The sequence below is a fragment of the Mus pahari genome, chromosome 2 (assembly GCF_900095145.1).
Source record: "Mus pahari chromosome 2, PAHARI_EIJ_v1.1, whole genome shotgun sequence".
Lineage (NCBI taxonomy): Eukaryota > Metazoa > Chordata > Mammalia > Rodentia > Muridae > Mus > Mus pahari.
The window spans coordinates 3,303,668-3,321,266 of record NC_034591.1 but is presented as its reverse complement, the minus strand read 5'-3'; the positions used below and the strand labels follow the sequence as shown (position 1 = coordinate 3,321,266).

The 17,599-nt window shown below is 36.2% G+C and overlaps 1 protein-coding gene across 1 annotated transcript in view; it reads left to right on the top strand.

Moving 5' to 3' along the window:
* Znf804b (zinc finger protein 804B) overlaps nt 1-17,599 on the top strand; it is a 523,885-nt gene that overhangs the window by 497,020 nt on the left and 9,266 nt on the right. Inside the window, exon 3 of the mRNA XM_021191328.2 lies at nt 17,057-17,187. Coding sequence (XP_021046987.1) covers nt 17,057-17,187 — 131 coding nt within the window. The remainder of the gene's footprint in view (nt 1-17,056; nt 17,188-17,599) is intronic.

Genomic DNA, 17,599 nt, shown 5'->3' with positions numbered 1-17,599 from the left:
AGCACTAAGCTAAGGAAGTGACTCCAAACTTGGATTACAAAGAAATTTCTCATTTATACAAATTATGTTATTTTACAATCTAGACTCTTTCCCCAAACTATCATTTAAGTGAACAGCAGTGTCTCTAGGCCTGGCTACATCTTTTGTGCATATTGGCCTCAGCTAAAGGATTCAGAAATAAGCCTGACAAGGAATCTCTCTATTCTGGTTGTCTACACACAGCTGGCTGAAATCAGCAATTGCTTTTCGAGCCCAGTAATTCTTATACAGATGCATGCAATAAGAATCTTCCAGGTGCTGTTAGAATGCATTGGATTTAACCCTTGTGAGGAAGAGGATTAAAACAAAGGATGCAACCCCAAATCATTTCATCCCACTCATGCTTCAATCACTCAACCTCTGATGTGAAGTACATGATGGGAAGGTGCCCAGTCATACCCATGTTTAACAAAGGGAAATCATCCTTGCCTGTAGGTAGGATGGTATAATATGCCAGATATATTAAAAATACTTTAGGTAATTTCATTATCTGTGTTTGTATTGCTACCAGAACACAGAAAATAATGACATGAAAAAAAAGACAGGAGTCAAGAAAAAATTATTTTAATATGGAAAATTATTTTGAGAAATAACGAAATCCCTGTTTTAGGAATTTTATCTCATATGTATGGGGATGTGTCAATTAAACAGTCATTCCAATTACAAGTCATCATGGAAATTCAATATATTTCTTCCTAACTAAATTCATAAAAACCCTTTCAAACAATAAGCATTTTTTCACAATGGATTTCAACTTTTACCTTACAAAAATTCAATTATTACATAGGCTTCAATGAATGTTGGACATTCCCTCATTTGGTCTCTAACTTGGCATGGATGAAGCCATTTAATTAACTATATATTTGTTTTTCTCTATGTCTCTAAAATGAAGTTCGTAATTTTGACTACATTTTTCTCTTGAAGTTTAACCCTGCTTTACAGGAAATGATTAATGTCCAGTAACTTACCCTGGGATCTATGGGTGCAAACTGCAGAGATGGAAGGAATTGTTATATTTATGGTAGAGAAAGGAGACACACTTGAATAGATTCAGTTTTCACGTATGTTCTGCTCCTAGGGTGGACAGATGTGCACACATGTTCAGCCTGGTAAGCAGCAATATTGCAAAATTACTATTCTAGATGCATAAAGACTGACTGACTGGATCAATTTGTTTCTTCATTCATTTATTCACAGCTGAATTCTACTTGCAATGAATGTGTCCAGCATTGCTCCTGGCACGTAGCTATAAACAATGCTTAGTTTGTGCTTTTAAAATGCCCCTAAAAGAAAACTAAAGCAGGAATAGTTCATGAATATATTTTATCAAGTATGTCTCTATAAGGGTTATTTCACTTACTGCTGAGAGATAATGAAATATGGTTAAAGCTGAAGAGGACAACCTCTCCTCTCTTTATCTTGACCTCTGCACCAGGTATTTATTGTGTTGCTTTGTTCAGGAAAGACCAGGGCAGGCATTAATCCTGTAGGCCTACAAAGACCTCTCAGCTTGCAGCTTCTCTTTTATATTCCTTTTAAAAAAAATGACAAAGGCATCTGTGTATGTCAGGGGAATTCTTTTACTTCATGTCCCTGTATTTCTTCCTAAGAAATACTAGGTATCCAGTCTTTCATTTTCCTTTCTTTCCTTTGTTTTCCTTTGTAAATAAGATATGGATTAATCAATTTCATAAAATTTGATAAAATCTTATTCAAAAGCTATGAAAGAAAATCAGTCAGGCAGATTATGTTGTTGTGCCATGCTGATCATTTTTGTTTTTTTAGTTACTCTTTGTAATTCAGTCCACTTAGGTGAAGAAATGCAAATGAGCAGTGAGAGCAACATGGCAAATGCCCAGACTGAACTTCATAGGTCTCAGATATGCAGCCTTTTGAAGTGGTTTGCTACATAACATTCTCCACTGATTTCCCTTGATGGAAAAACAGTTGAAATTTCCAACTGTACATTTTGTTAAACCTGAAAGAAGAAAGAAAATATCTTTCTTTGGAAGGCATTAAAACTCAGTGGCAAAACTAATAAGTTTTTCCAAAGTAAAGTCATCATATTTTGACCTAAAGTTCATAAAGTTATTCGGTAATGATATGATTTTGGATTTGAAGAAATTATAAAAGTTTCGGATTAACATAAATTATTCAAGATGAGAAAGACCCATTCTTATATAAAACTGACAATAAATCATCTTAAATTTTTGGCTCAAATCTAAAATGTGACAAGGTAAATAAACACCAAATCACTTGAGCTCTTTTGTCTTTCAGCTGTCCCTCTTACAAGGTAGTCTGGTTGAAAGCCAGTCAAGGAGATGACTTCCAACAGAATGGACTCAACTGTATTTAATAGAACTCTTTACTCACTAACAAAGCATTCCTCACTGTCATTCTTCCAAGAGTTCCATCAAATATGATTATTTCTCATATAATTATTCCTCAATAATTCAAATTCACTGAGTATTCTCCACACATCTGGTACTTTGCTAAGTGATTTAACTTTTCCAGATCAAATAATAATCCCAATAATTCTATCAGGTAGATGCTGATCTATTACCATGTGTCAAATGTCTTAATTAAGTTTAGCAGTTTTCTGAGAACTCAGCTCACAAATGACAAAGACAAGATAGAAACCTAAGATCCTCCTTGTTAGAATCACTGCTCATGTCCAGACAGACCGCACCAGGCCAATACAGTTCCGTGTGGGGGGTTCATTGTGGGGGAAGAGGGCAAAGGTGGCGATGAAGACAAAGGGGAACGAGAGAGAGGGGAGGTCAGAAGGGTCTGCCTTTTATTTGGGTTGTGATGTAGCAGCTCACAGGTAAAAGTGGGAAGTAAGCCAAATGGATTCTGGGAATGTGGTTGCTTTGGCAACAGATGTGTGTGGGTCCCTGTCGCCTATGTGTGATGACGCTCAATTCAGAGGCAATCTGCCACGCTGGTTCCTGATATGAACATACCTCCCTTTTTCTTATCATAAAGAGAAGGAAAAAAAGGGGAGAGGGAAGTCAATATTGAAAAAGGAATAGAGGCATCATGTCTCTTAAACTGCTTCCTGCTGTTTAAGGGTCTCATAAATTTTGGGGTGCAACCGACTTTAACCATCGGGGTCCACTTGGTAAACATTCACATCAGTCTCCTCTGTTAACAGCAGCTTGTAATCCTGAAACAGGAGCTGATTAATAGTTTGATTAGAAATTTGTTGTATTTGTCATTGAAGGAAAGTTAAAACAAGATTAATGAGGCAGGGAGCAAAGAATAATGCCAGGAAGATGACTAGGAAAGGCATCACAAAAGGGAGTAACCACTTCCATATAGGGTTTTCAAAAATCCCTGAACTGGAGAAGCCTCACTTTCCCTGAAATTCTGTATGTCTGATTGTAGCTCCTGGATTTTATTTCTCACTATCCTGGATTGGTTGACATAGAAACAACATTCTTCTTGGAGGAACAGGCAAAGACCACCTTCTTTAGCTGTCAAGACATCTAGCCCTCATTGGTTCTGAAGCACCACAGCTGCCAAAGAATCCATCGGTTTCTGGATAGTAAGCATGGTTTCAGACATTTTTTTTAAAACCGCTGTCAAGCTTGGGATAAACTCATTATTCTGGGTCATGGATGTCATTATCCCTGTGAATCCAGCACCTATGGTTATTCCTGAAGCAACCAAAAGTGGCACAACCTGAACTGCCCTCTTAGGTTGGGCAACTACCATATTTACAACTGGGATTGGCAGGGGCTCATTTCCCTGGATTACTCCTAGTTCAGGGAAAAAGAGTACCAACGTGCAAACTCCTGACCAGCTGGTGGGTAGGCGATGATATACTTGAGTGCCACAGAGAATTGTTGTGTTATGGATTGCAGGGCATTGTGGCAGAGATGAGGTATCAAGGGTTGTGGTCTATTATAGTCTAGGGAGCTTAGCATTCCTACAGAACATGTCCCAGAGGTCTTAAAACAGTTTGCCATGCCAAAAAAGTGGGATAGAGGAAAGGTATGGAGTCATGGTGACATCAGAGTCAGGACAGTTGACCAAAGGTGAGGTAAGAGAAGCTCTGAGTGGCAATTGTGAGTTCCAGGGGTACACATAGTCAGCAGCAATCTTTCAAGTGACCAGGTTGGGTGACATTAAGGAGTTGGTATGCCGAGATCAAGGTCTGAAGTAAGTTTCCTGACCCTATTTGGAAAGTCTGTTTGTTATCTGTTGGGGTTTCTTGGGTTTTGACTATTCAGATGTAAGGGCTACCCTGGATGGAAATGAACAGCAGAGGGAGGACAAAACAAAAACAAAAACAAAAAAAAAAACGAAAAAACAAACAAACCATGTTCAATCCAGTGAGGTCTAGCTCAGCCGCTGGGGTGGAGTCTTATTTTCTGGGATTGGAGACAAGGTGGGTGGTCTCAACATCCTCCGGAGCTTAACAGAACATGGTCCTGGCAGAGTCCAATAACTGGATGACAACAGGAGAATGATGTTTAGCAACAGAGGGGTTCTGGATGTCTTCTCTAGATGAGAAGAGTGTGTGAATGAGCTTGACTTGGGAGTATGTCTATAAAGAGTTCTCCTTGTTAATTGCTAATTGATGTAGGAAGATCCTCCATAAATGTGGGTAGTACCTTTCCCTGAGCAAGCTGTCCTGGACTGTACAAAGGAGGAGATAGCACTCTGAAAGCAAGCAATGATGTGTTCTCTTTCCACTTACTATGTATGTGATATGATTGACTAATAGAGCTCCCACTTTGACTTCCCTGAAATTATGTCTGTAATTGGAATTGTAAGCCAAATAAAGCATTTTTTATCATAGTTCAACCCTCATGCACAAATTAGAGTAATGCTTCATAGCAATGAAACTAGAAAACTAGAATAATTATGAAATGTTTTTTTTTTCCAACACGTTAACAAATAGCAGGGGAATAAATAAAGCTAATGCTATTTTAGCCTTGTGTTTATTGCATATTGTTGATGTTAATAAATACTGATTCTAGAAAGAAAGTTCAGCTTGGATGGAGATTTTCTATACTGAACGAAATCAGTCTTATTAAATAACTGCCTACTGAAACGATCTGAATACCAGAAGCATGGTGCTAAACACAAAACTAAGCTGAATTTTTAACTCCTGTGTCCATTGATTCAGAACTGGAGAAGGTCTTAATTGTCTTTGCAATAAGAGAATTTTAATAAACTGGGAAGTTAACCAGAGCCTGATTACCACTGGTAAAAAAAAAAAAAATGTACTTTTTCTTGACTTATAAAACCAATTCCGGGGAGAATTTATTCATTTTATTTATAGTTTATAACCTAAGAATTATTTAAGAGTAAATATTAAATCTATGTTCAATTATGTGTGTATATCACTAATGAATTTTGAATGATTTCCAAATAATAGTTTATTAACCACTATGAAAGGGGCCAAAATTCTGATGTTCAGACGTTGAGTGGAGCAGGAGGGTACCATCTTCTCCCTTTACTCAGGATTATACAAAGCCCACGGAAAAGGCTTATCTGTAACTCAGGAGAGGGGAGACAGTTTGATAGGAGGAATTCTTTAATGAGTAGGATTTTCGTGTCTGTTTTGAGGAAAAGTACTGAAGAACTAAGAGTCAGTTCCTCTGAGGAACAGATAGATAAGAGACTCTACTTTGTATTATTAATTCCAAGACAACAAAATGTAAACCAACAGTCTGCTGCTGCTAATGAGCAAAATAAGCAAAGACAAAATTTCCAGGGTGAAGAGTCTTATCTCTTCTGGACTAATTCAGTTTGAGATCTACCAGACTTGCCTGTAGAACTCTGTCTAGACCTCAGCTCCACTGCTCCAATCAAGGACTACAATGTCAGTCCTCCCCAGTAGTTGATGAGAAATTAAAGCCTTGGAGAGGCAAAACCCCCTCGTTGTTAATTTCTGAGGTAGACCATTGCTTCTTGTAATAAGAAAGTAATCCCTTTGGAGAGAAGACAGAGCCCCGAAGCTCAGACTCTACAGCATCCTATCTGTTCCACTTAGCAAGACTCTGTGATGCCAAGATCCAGATAAGCTACCTATACACAGTTGTGTATAGATAGAGTCTACGGGTTCTTAAATAAGTCCATTTTCTCTTCCAATTAAACAATTAAAAGGGAGGGAATATCTAAAGCACAGCAGGTAGATTCAGAGTAGTTTCAAGTACAGCAGATATAATTGGCAGTTGAAGAAAGGCCTATATTGAGGGTGAACAAACACACACACATGCAGTAGCCACACAAAGAAAAGACCCTCTACAAAGAAGAGGCAGGACCAGGAAAGCTGAAATCCAGTCTCTTGTTGAAGACTGGGAGTGTTAAACTCTCGGGAGAGTCTTCCTCTTCTCCTGTAGGACTGATCAGTTTGAGAGATGGTATGGCTAAGTGGTGAGCAACTGTGATGTGACATGACCTGAAAGAGTCTTGACCTCCTTGAGCTAGTCCATCAGCAGGGGTTCTATTGGAGAAAGAGAAAAGCTGCCAGGCTTTGGTCTCAACTCAGGAGGCTAAGGAAGAAGCTGGCTTCTTGGAGATTTACCACCTGTATTCCCTAGCCATACTTCTCTCCTGTCTGCCCATTAGAAAGATCCGCCTAACTCCTGGTCTCTCAGCTTCATCAACGCTGTTTATGAGAATTCGGAGACAGGTCAACATTTCCCTATTTTCTGTTTTTATTGCACATCTAGTGCTAATAAAATCTTGCCTCATTATTTGCTGAGCTTCTACGATAGCAAAATTGTAATGAGATTAAGGTTTTGCTGCTACATTAATTGGATGAAAGGTAGGATAGTACAGAAAAGCAGGGATAGCAAAGCAACAACTCATAAGTAAAATTTTCTAGACCCTTGGTATATTATTTTATTATTGTTGTTTGTGCTTAGGTACTGGAAATTAAACAAAGAAGTTTTATTCAGTATATACCTACTTGGCATGGGTGGAAAAAAAACCAGACCCAGTGACTCCCAAATCCTTAGTTCTCCTTCTGACATGAGTTTAAAGTTTAACTAAAACTTGTGGATCTGCGTAGCTAATGAGTCAGATCAAGATGTGCTCTGGCCCTCATCATCTGGGTTTGGTTTCATCCTGCAAAGTCTTCTGACAAGTTGTTATAATTGTGAGGAATATCTGCAGGAGACATTTCTCTCTGGCTGGCACAAGGCTTTAGTGTTTTCTTCTCCCGGAGTGAAATTCCTGGGGAAATTCCAATTCTGTGAGGTGCCTTGTTTCACAGTTTTATATGTAAAAGCTTTTCTGTTTAAACTAATACTGATCATATATATATGGATGAGAGACAAAAAGGGAGTGAAGATGCTCTTCTTACAGTATAAAATTTATGATTATATGTGAAATATTTTATTAATATAAAAAGAGGACTTTAGTACTCATCTTCTTTACTATCATGAATGTGAACATCTTCATTCACTATGAACACTCAATACATTTCAGAGGATGAGTAACATTGTAACACAGAGACATAAAAATACTCTCATATTTCAGGGCACTGTAAATCCCTCACACATGGGAAATTTTATAGAGTTGCAAGAGGCCAGCTTCCAATTATGGAAATGCCTCAGTTTTGGAAAAGTTGCCTCTCTACTTTCCTGCCTAGGTCATAGTTAACAAACCCTACACGGGTCTGAAAACAAATTGACAGAGAACCTTTATGAACTATTTTTTTTTTTTTGTTTTTTTTAGCAAGTATAGAGAATTCCAATCAGCATTAGGACTGGAAAACAAAGGTTCTGAGAGACAACACTTCTTATTTCTTTATTAGTTTTATATGTACATTCTGATTTGTGTTTAACCATGTGCATGTGTGTGTCAGAACATGCCTGTAAAGTCAAAGAACAATTCTCAAGTTCCAGGGATCAAATGGAGGACGTCAAGATTTGCTCAGCAAACATTATTTTAAACCTACTGAACCATCCTTGTTCCTGAGAAAGCACATCTATGGTACTGGCATATAGTGCCAGGAGGAGTATCAGGATGCAGAGCAAATGGCAAATTGTAGTTCATACACGAATACATAGTTTGTTAAATCCGGAGCAGTAGACTTGGATCAACAAAGTACAAATTCTTCTAAGAACCCTATTTTTAAGATCCAAAAGAGGAAGAGGAGTAAATACCACTACATGTACATATATTTTATTTTAGTCTATAATCTTTATTTGTGCACAAAACTCAGTTAACCCACCATTTAGAAAGAAAAGAGAAAGGGAACAAACTGGCTATCCAGGCTGACAAGACTCACAAGCTCTAGGTGCAAGTGTTAGTCCCTGACTCAACATATAAAGTGGAAAGTGACTAATAAAGACATTCAATGTCAACCTCTGGCTCTTGTGCCCATGGTGCAGGTGCATATACTTGCATACATGTATTAATACAAATACATGTAAACATGCATTCAAACCTATACCGTTGTGACACATACACTTGTAAGAAACAAAAGATTAATAGAAAAATTACCAGCCATGTCTGTCAGCCTGCTGTTTGTTAAGGATAAAGAAGTTGAATATTGGAATAAAGCATATATTACAATGTAAATCTGGTTTTTGGAGCACTACTCTACAGTCTCAAACTTGTTGACTCTTACCCAGGTCAGATTAGGTTGGGAAATCACTTTAAAAGGAAAAATAAAAAAAAAAAAAATCACTCTTTAGCGACAGTATAATGTGGTGCTGCAGACAGACTTTAGTCGGGACCCTGATCCACAGGAAAACTCAGGGTTCTAGTTACAGGCAAGCAAGGAGTTGGCACGGATGACAAAAAAAAATAGGAACACAAGGGAGTGTGGTATCTGAATGTATTTTTTCCAAGCGAGCACCAGACTTTTAATACAGAAGAAAAACAAGAAAGCTAAGCTAATACATCCACCAAGGTACATCAACACAAAACAGAGAAAATGTATACATAAAAAGCTAGGGGGAGCCAGGCTTGTTTACAACTGAGAATAGGAACAACCCTTAATTAAGATCAGCTAAACACAGGAGCCAAGTGTGTGGTCTGATGCAATGCTAGTCTATTGTTAAACCCACCACCAGGGTTCCTTTAGTAAATACCTGATAATACTATTCCTCTGTGGCTAATGAAAAACCTGCACAAGGGGAATTCCATTCTACTAGCCTTTTCATGAATAATTCCTCCCTAAAACCACAACCTACCTTCTTCCTAGGCCATTGTAAATTCCTGTGTATGGGAGTGACTCTGCTATTGTTCTAAGTAATTACTATGTAGACTAGCCCTTGAGCTTTCTAGCTCTATTCAAGTAAATTGTAACGCCTGATTACTTTCACTGTCTCTACTAGAGGTAAATTTGAATGGTACTGAATAGGTAAAATTCTTACTGAATTCCAAGTTCAGGGTCAGCTTCAAGAACTTCCTAGGACATTGGAACACTGGTGGAGGCTAATCCAACTTAACTATATTTCAAAATCCATCCTTAAAGGCAATTATAATAAAACAATATTGAAAGAGAGCACCCAGATCCATACACCAGACTAATGTGGTTTGGAGCATATGTGCTATGCAAATGACAAGATTCCAGGAGGCTAAGTTTCCATGAAACTCTTTGGCTCGGGACTGCTTCCAGGGTTATAGGTCTGTCACGCGAGTCACTGCTGGAGTAGATGTAGAAATGTGGTACTAGACTTTATGAATTGATGATATAACCTCCCTGCCAAAAATGGACATAAATGGCTATCTTCAATTAGGGACTATTAACTGAGTCATTTAAGAGAATCCATCATAACAGGCTATGACAGATTCATTCAGGCCTTCTGTCTCAACATAGCCTCCATGTGTATAGTGACAGGAGAAAAATGTGCTGGCTTTTGTGGAGAGAAGGGGATTAGACTTGGTTACTCTCCCTGATGTGCTGTTCACTCATAGTTCCTCTGTAGATAGAAACCCAACCATGGCCTGTATGCTTATCAGCAATATGCATCTATCACTAAGACACTCAACAGTGTACTTGTGTCATACATTTCTCAATATATTTTCCAGTATAAGGTGCATTAAGAATGTGCATGTGAAGTTCATGACCATATGTTTTAAAGATTTCAAGAAATGATTTTTGCTTATTTTTTGAGCATTTCATATGGTATATTTTGATCTGATGGTTTTTTGGTTTTTTTTCTTTTTTATTACTCTCCAGCTCCTCTCTGAGTCTCTCATATTCCTTACCCATCCAACTTCATGTTCTCTCTTTCTCTAAGAACAAAAAAGCAAACAAATTAAACAATAAACAATATAGAATTCAGTTTGTTGGCTGACTACTCCAGAGAATGGGCCTCTCTTGGAGTGTGGCTGATATAGCCAATGTCACTACATTGAAGAAAACAGATTTTCTGATTTTTCTCTATCCTAAAATCTAGGAGAGAGGATTCTAAATAGCTTCTTGGTTAGGCATGAAACTGTGTATGTGATTTGCCTCTGTGTTGGGATTTTGTGAGGCTTACATGGTTCAGAGCTTTGTGTGTGTGTTATCACAGTGTCTGTAGTTTTTATGTTCATCTGCCCTGTTATGTTTGGAAAATAATTTTCTTGATGTGATCCATCACCTCTGGGTCTTACAATCTTTCCACCTCCTCTTCCACATAGATCCATGAACCTCCAGCAGAATGATGTGATGGAGATATCAAATTTAGGGCTAAATATTTAGGAGTCTCTTATTTCTTGTAAATTATCCAGTTGCAAATTACCATCTACTTCAAGAGGAAGCATCTCTAATGAGAGCTGAACAATGCACTGATTGATGAGTATGAAGCAATATATCATTAAGTATCATTTTATTGCTATATTCATTTAGCAAAAAAAAAAAAAAAAAAAGTAGTAAGTTTTCCATCAGAGCTCCCTGACCTATTTAACCTAAGGATATTGACCTCATGGAGAGTGTCACGCATGGATTCTTGGGTTCCATCTCACAAGACAGGAAAGACAATGAATTTTAATCATAAAAATGAATATTGAACTCTTATTGAAATGTTCACCTTGCTTGGAGAAATAATATTTTTAGTGGTTTTACTGGGAGTTGGTTTGTAATGGGTTTAATCCTTCTTGAAGGGAACAGGAAGTTCTCAGAGTGTGTGAGTTCTCCAGCATGCAGATCTGCTGCAGATTACTCTGTTGTTCTAATTTCATACTTTATGACAACCTATTACATTGCCCTATATTGTATAATATAATGTAATACATTCGACTGTATGCTACATTTTATATTAGAATATACACTAATTTCATAGTAAATTAAACTACATGTCCACCAATAGGAGTGGTGCCAGGGAGCTGGTATGAATCAAACTAATCAAAGACTTCTTTATTGTCAGTATGGTCTTTACATTAGTTTACTAAAAATAAACCATTGATTTGGCACAAAATATGAATTAGAGTAGAAAGTTTAGAAGTCTTGTTATCAGTGAACATTATATTTTCAGTATATTAAACCTTTGTTCTTATTTGTAATTAAAATCAAAGGTATTGATAGAGGAAGATAAAAATTATAATTATATTGATTGGTTTAGTTTCTTATCTTCTGTGTTTTTCATTAAAGAGTATGAAAGCAAAGTATTTTCTATGATTACCTGACCTCTCTGTTTATCTTTCAGACTACAAAACGATAAAAAACTTGTGTACTTTCATGCCTGCTTTGAATAGTAATTAAGTTCTTTCTATGCTTTATAAAGAAATTAAACTATAACCCATTTTATTGACATGAATGTGAAAGTTGTTTTCCATGATTGGATACATTGGATGCTGTCAAAGAACAGAATATAACTTACTTTTCCTTACATTGAGTTGGTTACTGACAATTTGGTGATGTGGCTTAAATAAATATGATGATGATGGAAACTAGGAACATTCTAGATACAAAACAGGGAAACTTTAATTTCTGATATGACTGACCAGTGTACCCAACAGCAAAAAACCCTCTTTTTATTGAATATATCAATTAGGATCAGATTCAGATCCTTATGGTATATAGCAAATCCTTTTACCTGCTGAAACATTTTGAAGATCTTGTATATTTATATTTAAAGTTTAATGTTATAGCAGACCTTCAATTGAGTCTTACTTCTTTAAAGCTTATTTATAACCTCTTTTATAAGACACAAAATTATCCGTTTTAATAGCCATCTATGCAGTGTGATACATGTGTGTAAAGCAATGTTCAAATAATATTAACGATATTAAACACTTATTCCTTATGTGAATTTTTCAAAGTTTGTTTTGATCTTTTTGAAATAATCAGTTCATTGATGTTATTTACAGTCATTCTACTATAAAGCAGAATTTTTAAATGTATCTAATTATTTCTTTTTTTTAATATTAAGTAATTTATTTTTGTGATTTTTTTTATTATTATTTTCTTTATTTACATTTCAAATGCTATCCCGAAAGTTCCCTATAACCCACCCCCGCCCCTGCTCCCCTAACCACCCACTGCACTACTTGGCCCTGGCCTTCCCCTGTGCTGGGTCATATAAAGTTTGCAAGACCAAGGGGCCTCTCTTCCCAATGATGGCTGACTAGGCCATCTTCTGCTACATATGCAGCTAGAGACTTGAGCTCAGGGGTTACTGGTTAGTTCATATTGTTGATGCACCTACAGGGTTGCAGCCCCCTACAACTCCTTGGGTACTTTCTCTAGCTCCTCCATTGGGGGCCCTGTGTTCCAACCAATATCTGACTGTGAGCATTTTTATACCCATTGTTGAAGCTTTCCCCCTAAACGTTACCCAGCTTTCTTAGTGTTCTATTGTAGGGAAGACACACTGAGACCCTGACAGCCATTGTATAGGAAAGAATTTAATTGGGGTTTGCTTTCATTTATAGAGGTTTACTCTATTATTATCATGGTATGAAGAATGGCAGCCTGCTGGCAGACATGATAGTGTAGAAGTAGCTGAGAATTCTACAACTGAATCCACAAGCTACAGAATCCACAAGCTACAGAATCCATAAGCTACAGGAAGAGAGAGAGAGAGAGAGAGAGAGAGAGAGAGAGAGAGAGAGAGAGAGAGAAACACTGTGCCTTGCTTGAACTTCTGAAACCTTAAAGCTGCATTCCAGTGGCACTCTTCCACCAATAAAATCCTACCTACCACAGGGCTACAACAGCTAATCCTTCTAAGTAGTCACTCCCTGATGACTAAGCCTTCATGTATATGAACCTATAAGGGTCATTTTTACTTAAACCACCACACAAACATTTCCCAGACTCTGATAAACACCACTCCATACTTAACTTCTAGGGGGCCTAGCTATTTTTAATTCCACACCTGGTTGAAATAGAATAGATTTTGCCATTGTTTGCCAGGTTTATTTCTCAATGAAGAGTGATCCTCATTTATTTGGCTGAAATGTCATTCTCTTTATGAATGAATATTGCTTTATTTTTGTATAAGAGCTCATTTTTGATTGATATTCTATTTCTCTTCATTTTGCTATTTAGGTTGCTTAATTTGTTGTTGATACTTTTGAATTCCTGCTATCTTGCAATTTCTCATTTGTTTTGCTCTGCTTTTTAGTACTTTTTCTTTCTTTCTTTCAATTAAATATATCTGACCATATCCTTTTATCTCCTTTTGGTCGATTGCATTAAAGGAATAATTTCAATTTATTAATTTAGTAATTGCTGTATAATTTATATTGCATTTTTTAACTTTCCAGTATTCTCTTGATTGGTAATATATTGCTTTGTAACAAAGAAACATTTTAACAGTACATTGGTATTTCACCCCTCTTACCCCAACCATATTTAAAGCCACTACTATTTGTTTTATTTATATATTTTCTGTAAACCTCAAAATATCTTGCAGTGTAAAAAAAAAAAAAACACAGGAATATCACACATCACTACAGTTCTTTTATGTTGTTCTTTGATATACATATGTCTTATATAATTTTCATCTTTACTTCATGTTCCCTATTATGATTTCTTATTTACAACTGCTGGTAATAAGTTATTTCCATTTTGCATATCTAAATATGAGCATATTTTACATTTACGAAAGATAATTTCTTTGATATAAATCTTTATCTTAATATTATCTTGAAATTCTAAAGCCCATTCATTGCATTCTTTTTAATAATATTGTTATTAATCTTTCACAGTTTCACACTACAATGTATTTTTATCATATTATACTCCATCCTCTTTCTACCCATCCAACTTAATTTCCTCCTCAATAAAAAAAATGGTGGCCATGTAAAATTTATAATTTTCCAATATTTTTGGGGTTGGGGCCTTCCATAAGAGAGCACAATCTACCTATTAGGAATCACTTTTAAAGTAAACTGATTCTCCCTTTCTAGTAACTATCAACTTTCAATAGCTCTGGCTCTGGCTAGAGCTGGAAATTCATGTCTACCTCATACCTCCACACTTGTATTTTATCTAATGTAGGCTTGTCTAAGTCTTGATGTTCTATTAAAACTCTATGAATTCTTATTTGTCCACAAAACTCTTTGTAGTTGTAATCAGCCTCCACTTCTGGTTATTATAATAATTTCTGCCCCTTCTGGGATGAGCCCTAGACCTTGAAAGTTGTGTTGTGTTGTAAATCTTCCCTTTAAGCCTGAGAACTCTACAATTTATTTCCTGCACCTTAAGGAAAGGTGAGTATCTCTGTTTTAATAATTATCTACAGTATACTACTACTATAAAAAAGGAGATTCTTCAGTGGGGGCTGAGAAGTGTATTAGTTTATAGGTATATCAATAAATCATTAAAAGGAAGTTTAATACTATGATCATTTGGCAGACTAATTTTTCCTAGGGCCTATAATATATCAAGCCATACATGTTCTTTGCCCCTGTAAAGGTGTTGTGTATGGATTCTATCTTTGGCCCTAACCTTAAATTCAGTCAGACAATATTTATTTTCTATAACATTTATCACAGTCTTGCATCAGTGGGCATGTCTTGCCATGCCAATAATTCCTGTAGCTCAAAGATTCCAAAGCAGGAGAAGAGCAAGGTTTCTTCTTCTTCTCCTGTAGAATGCACATCACCTTTCAGAACTATGAATGTTCAGTAGGAATGAAACTGCAGGTGAATTCCAGCTTTATTTCTCCATAAACTATGACTCAAGTTGTGGTATCCTCAGCAAAAGAGTTCTAGAGGATAGTTCCTGCTGAGTTCTAGAGGATAACCAATGGTAATGGCAATACACTGTAATATAGGGAGTTTATGAAGCCTTGCTAGCAACTGTCAAACATGTAACCCACTCCTGTCATTGCACTTTTTATTTGTTAATGTGTGGTGACTCCTGAGAGCACTGTTTCCTATCCCATTCTGGAGTAATCCCACTTAAATGTTTTTTTAAAGTATGTAATATGTGTTTATTTTAGTAAGTTCTATAGTTGTTTTCTTGGAACTTTTTCAAACAGTCTTGAATGTTTGTTACCCTTCTTCTACATTTTTTGGGATTAATTCATCTACATAGCTTGTACTCAGTCATTCTTTTATTCCTTGCTTTTATTGTGTATTAGTCTGATCAAATGCAGTATTATCAGAGCTAATTTTCTTATAAATAATACCAGTTCACTTATATGTCTTTGTGGAAGAGAAAGGAATTGATTTGTACTTTTTTTTTCAGAAAAGAAAAAAAATCTAACAACATAAAAGATCACTGGTTGAAAGTGCAGCTAAATATCAGGGTTGTGACCACAAATAAGTAGATAGTCTTGGTTAGTCAGAAGTAGAAAACGAAGTTTATAAGATCCTCATTCCTGATACTTATACATCCTCAGATTCCATATCTTTACAATCTAGGATTATAGTGAAGACTTGGCTCTGTAACAGTAAATAACTTAAAGCATTTTTTTTTTGTGGAAAAATAAGATTACCTGGAGATATAATTATTTCTCTATTTACAAAATGGAATTTTCCCAGAATTTTGGAACTAACGGAGAAAACAAGTATACACCAAATTTTCAAATACTATTGCAATCATGAGAGGTGAAGTATCAATAAACAATCAACTTTCTCAATTATACAAGTAAATATGGAACAATTTTTATTGCATTTATTAACCAAGAGTAAAACACCCATCTACATTGAAAATAGCCAGCTTCTCTCTTCAACACAGCTGAAGTGAATGCTCTATGTCCTCTTAAAGTAAGCAAGAACATTTCCAAGAGGGCTTTCTTATACGCCAGATCGTCAGTATAACCATAGATTATAGAGCAAGTAGAGTCTGAGGAAGCATAAATACCGGGAATGGCAAGATTATAAATGTCATTTTCTACTTCTGACTGACCAAGGCTATCAACTCATTCATGATCATCAAAACCCCGATATTTAGCTGTACTTGGGAACTAGTGATCTTTGTTTTTGTATTCTTTTCTTTTTTATAATTCTTTAATTCTTTAATTCTTATTTATAGTTCAGACTTTATCCTTCTCCAGGACGGTTCCCCGTCCCTGACCACTATACTGTGTTTAAATTCTATTTCATTTATTTATTTATTTATTTATTTATTTATTTATTTTGCATCATGCTCTTAATTTGGTATATACCTCCAACTAAAAAAATAATTTAAGCTCTCCCATAGAACCAGGAGTTGGTAAAAGAAGCAATTTTCTGACAGAAGTTCATTTGCCTCGTTTTCTTTAATCAGCACCTTCTTTATGGAGAGAGACTCCTGCAGGTTGGCTTAGGGAAGCAAAAGCTTTGGCCTTCCCTCTCTTCGCACATTAATTCCATCTTTTGATTTCTCAGACACACAGATGATTCAGCTGTGTATGTAGAGTGACTCAACCAAGGACTTGTGTCCCAGTTTTGCAGCACGCTGAGGTTGACTTTGACAAACTGTGAGGAGCAACTTACTGGACAACTACATGAAGTGCTAAGTTTATCCAGGTGTAGAGAAAAACAGTGGTAGAAATGCTTTTCCTCTCCTCGTCCCAAAAGACACTCTTGCTTTCAGGACAACGTTTAAGACTCTTGTAGACAGAAAAGCATGTTTTACTTATTTATAGTACTCTTCCCATTTTATTCTTTTATACAGAGATTGAAAGAATTAAAGCATCGCGAATTTGCTCGAAATGTAGCTTCTAAATCATGGAAAGATGAGAAGAAACAAGAAAAAGCACTTAAGCGACTCCATCAGCTGGCTGAGCTGCGGCAACAGTCTGAATGGTAAGATACAGAGGGGCTTGGATGGTCCAGAATGCATCTCCTGTCTCCTGGGGAATTTCAATAATGAATCTACTTTGTTCTCTGCAACAATATAAAATTAACACTAATCAACAAATGTGCTTGAAGGAAAAGTTTTAGTTGTTAATGGTTTGTAAATTAATAACTTTGTCACATCAGTTTTATTTTTTTCTTCCCAATGCAGTTAACTTATTACCCTGCTTAATGAAGTGATCCAGGAAACAATTCTAATAAAACGGCATCTGTTCTAGCTTAATTTGTTCTGACATAATTCCTCAGTAATTTGTTTTGTAAAGATAACTTTAAAATATGTAATATTCATACATGCATATATTTATATTGTAGTATTAATATTGCAATTCCAACCTCCATTCTTTCCCCTTCAATTCCTCTG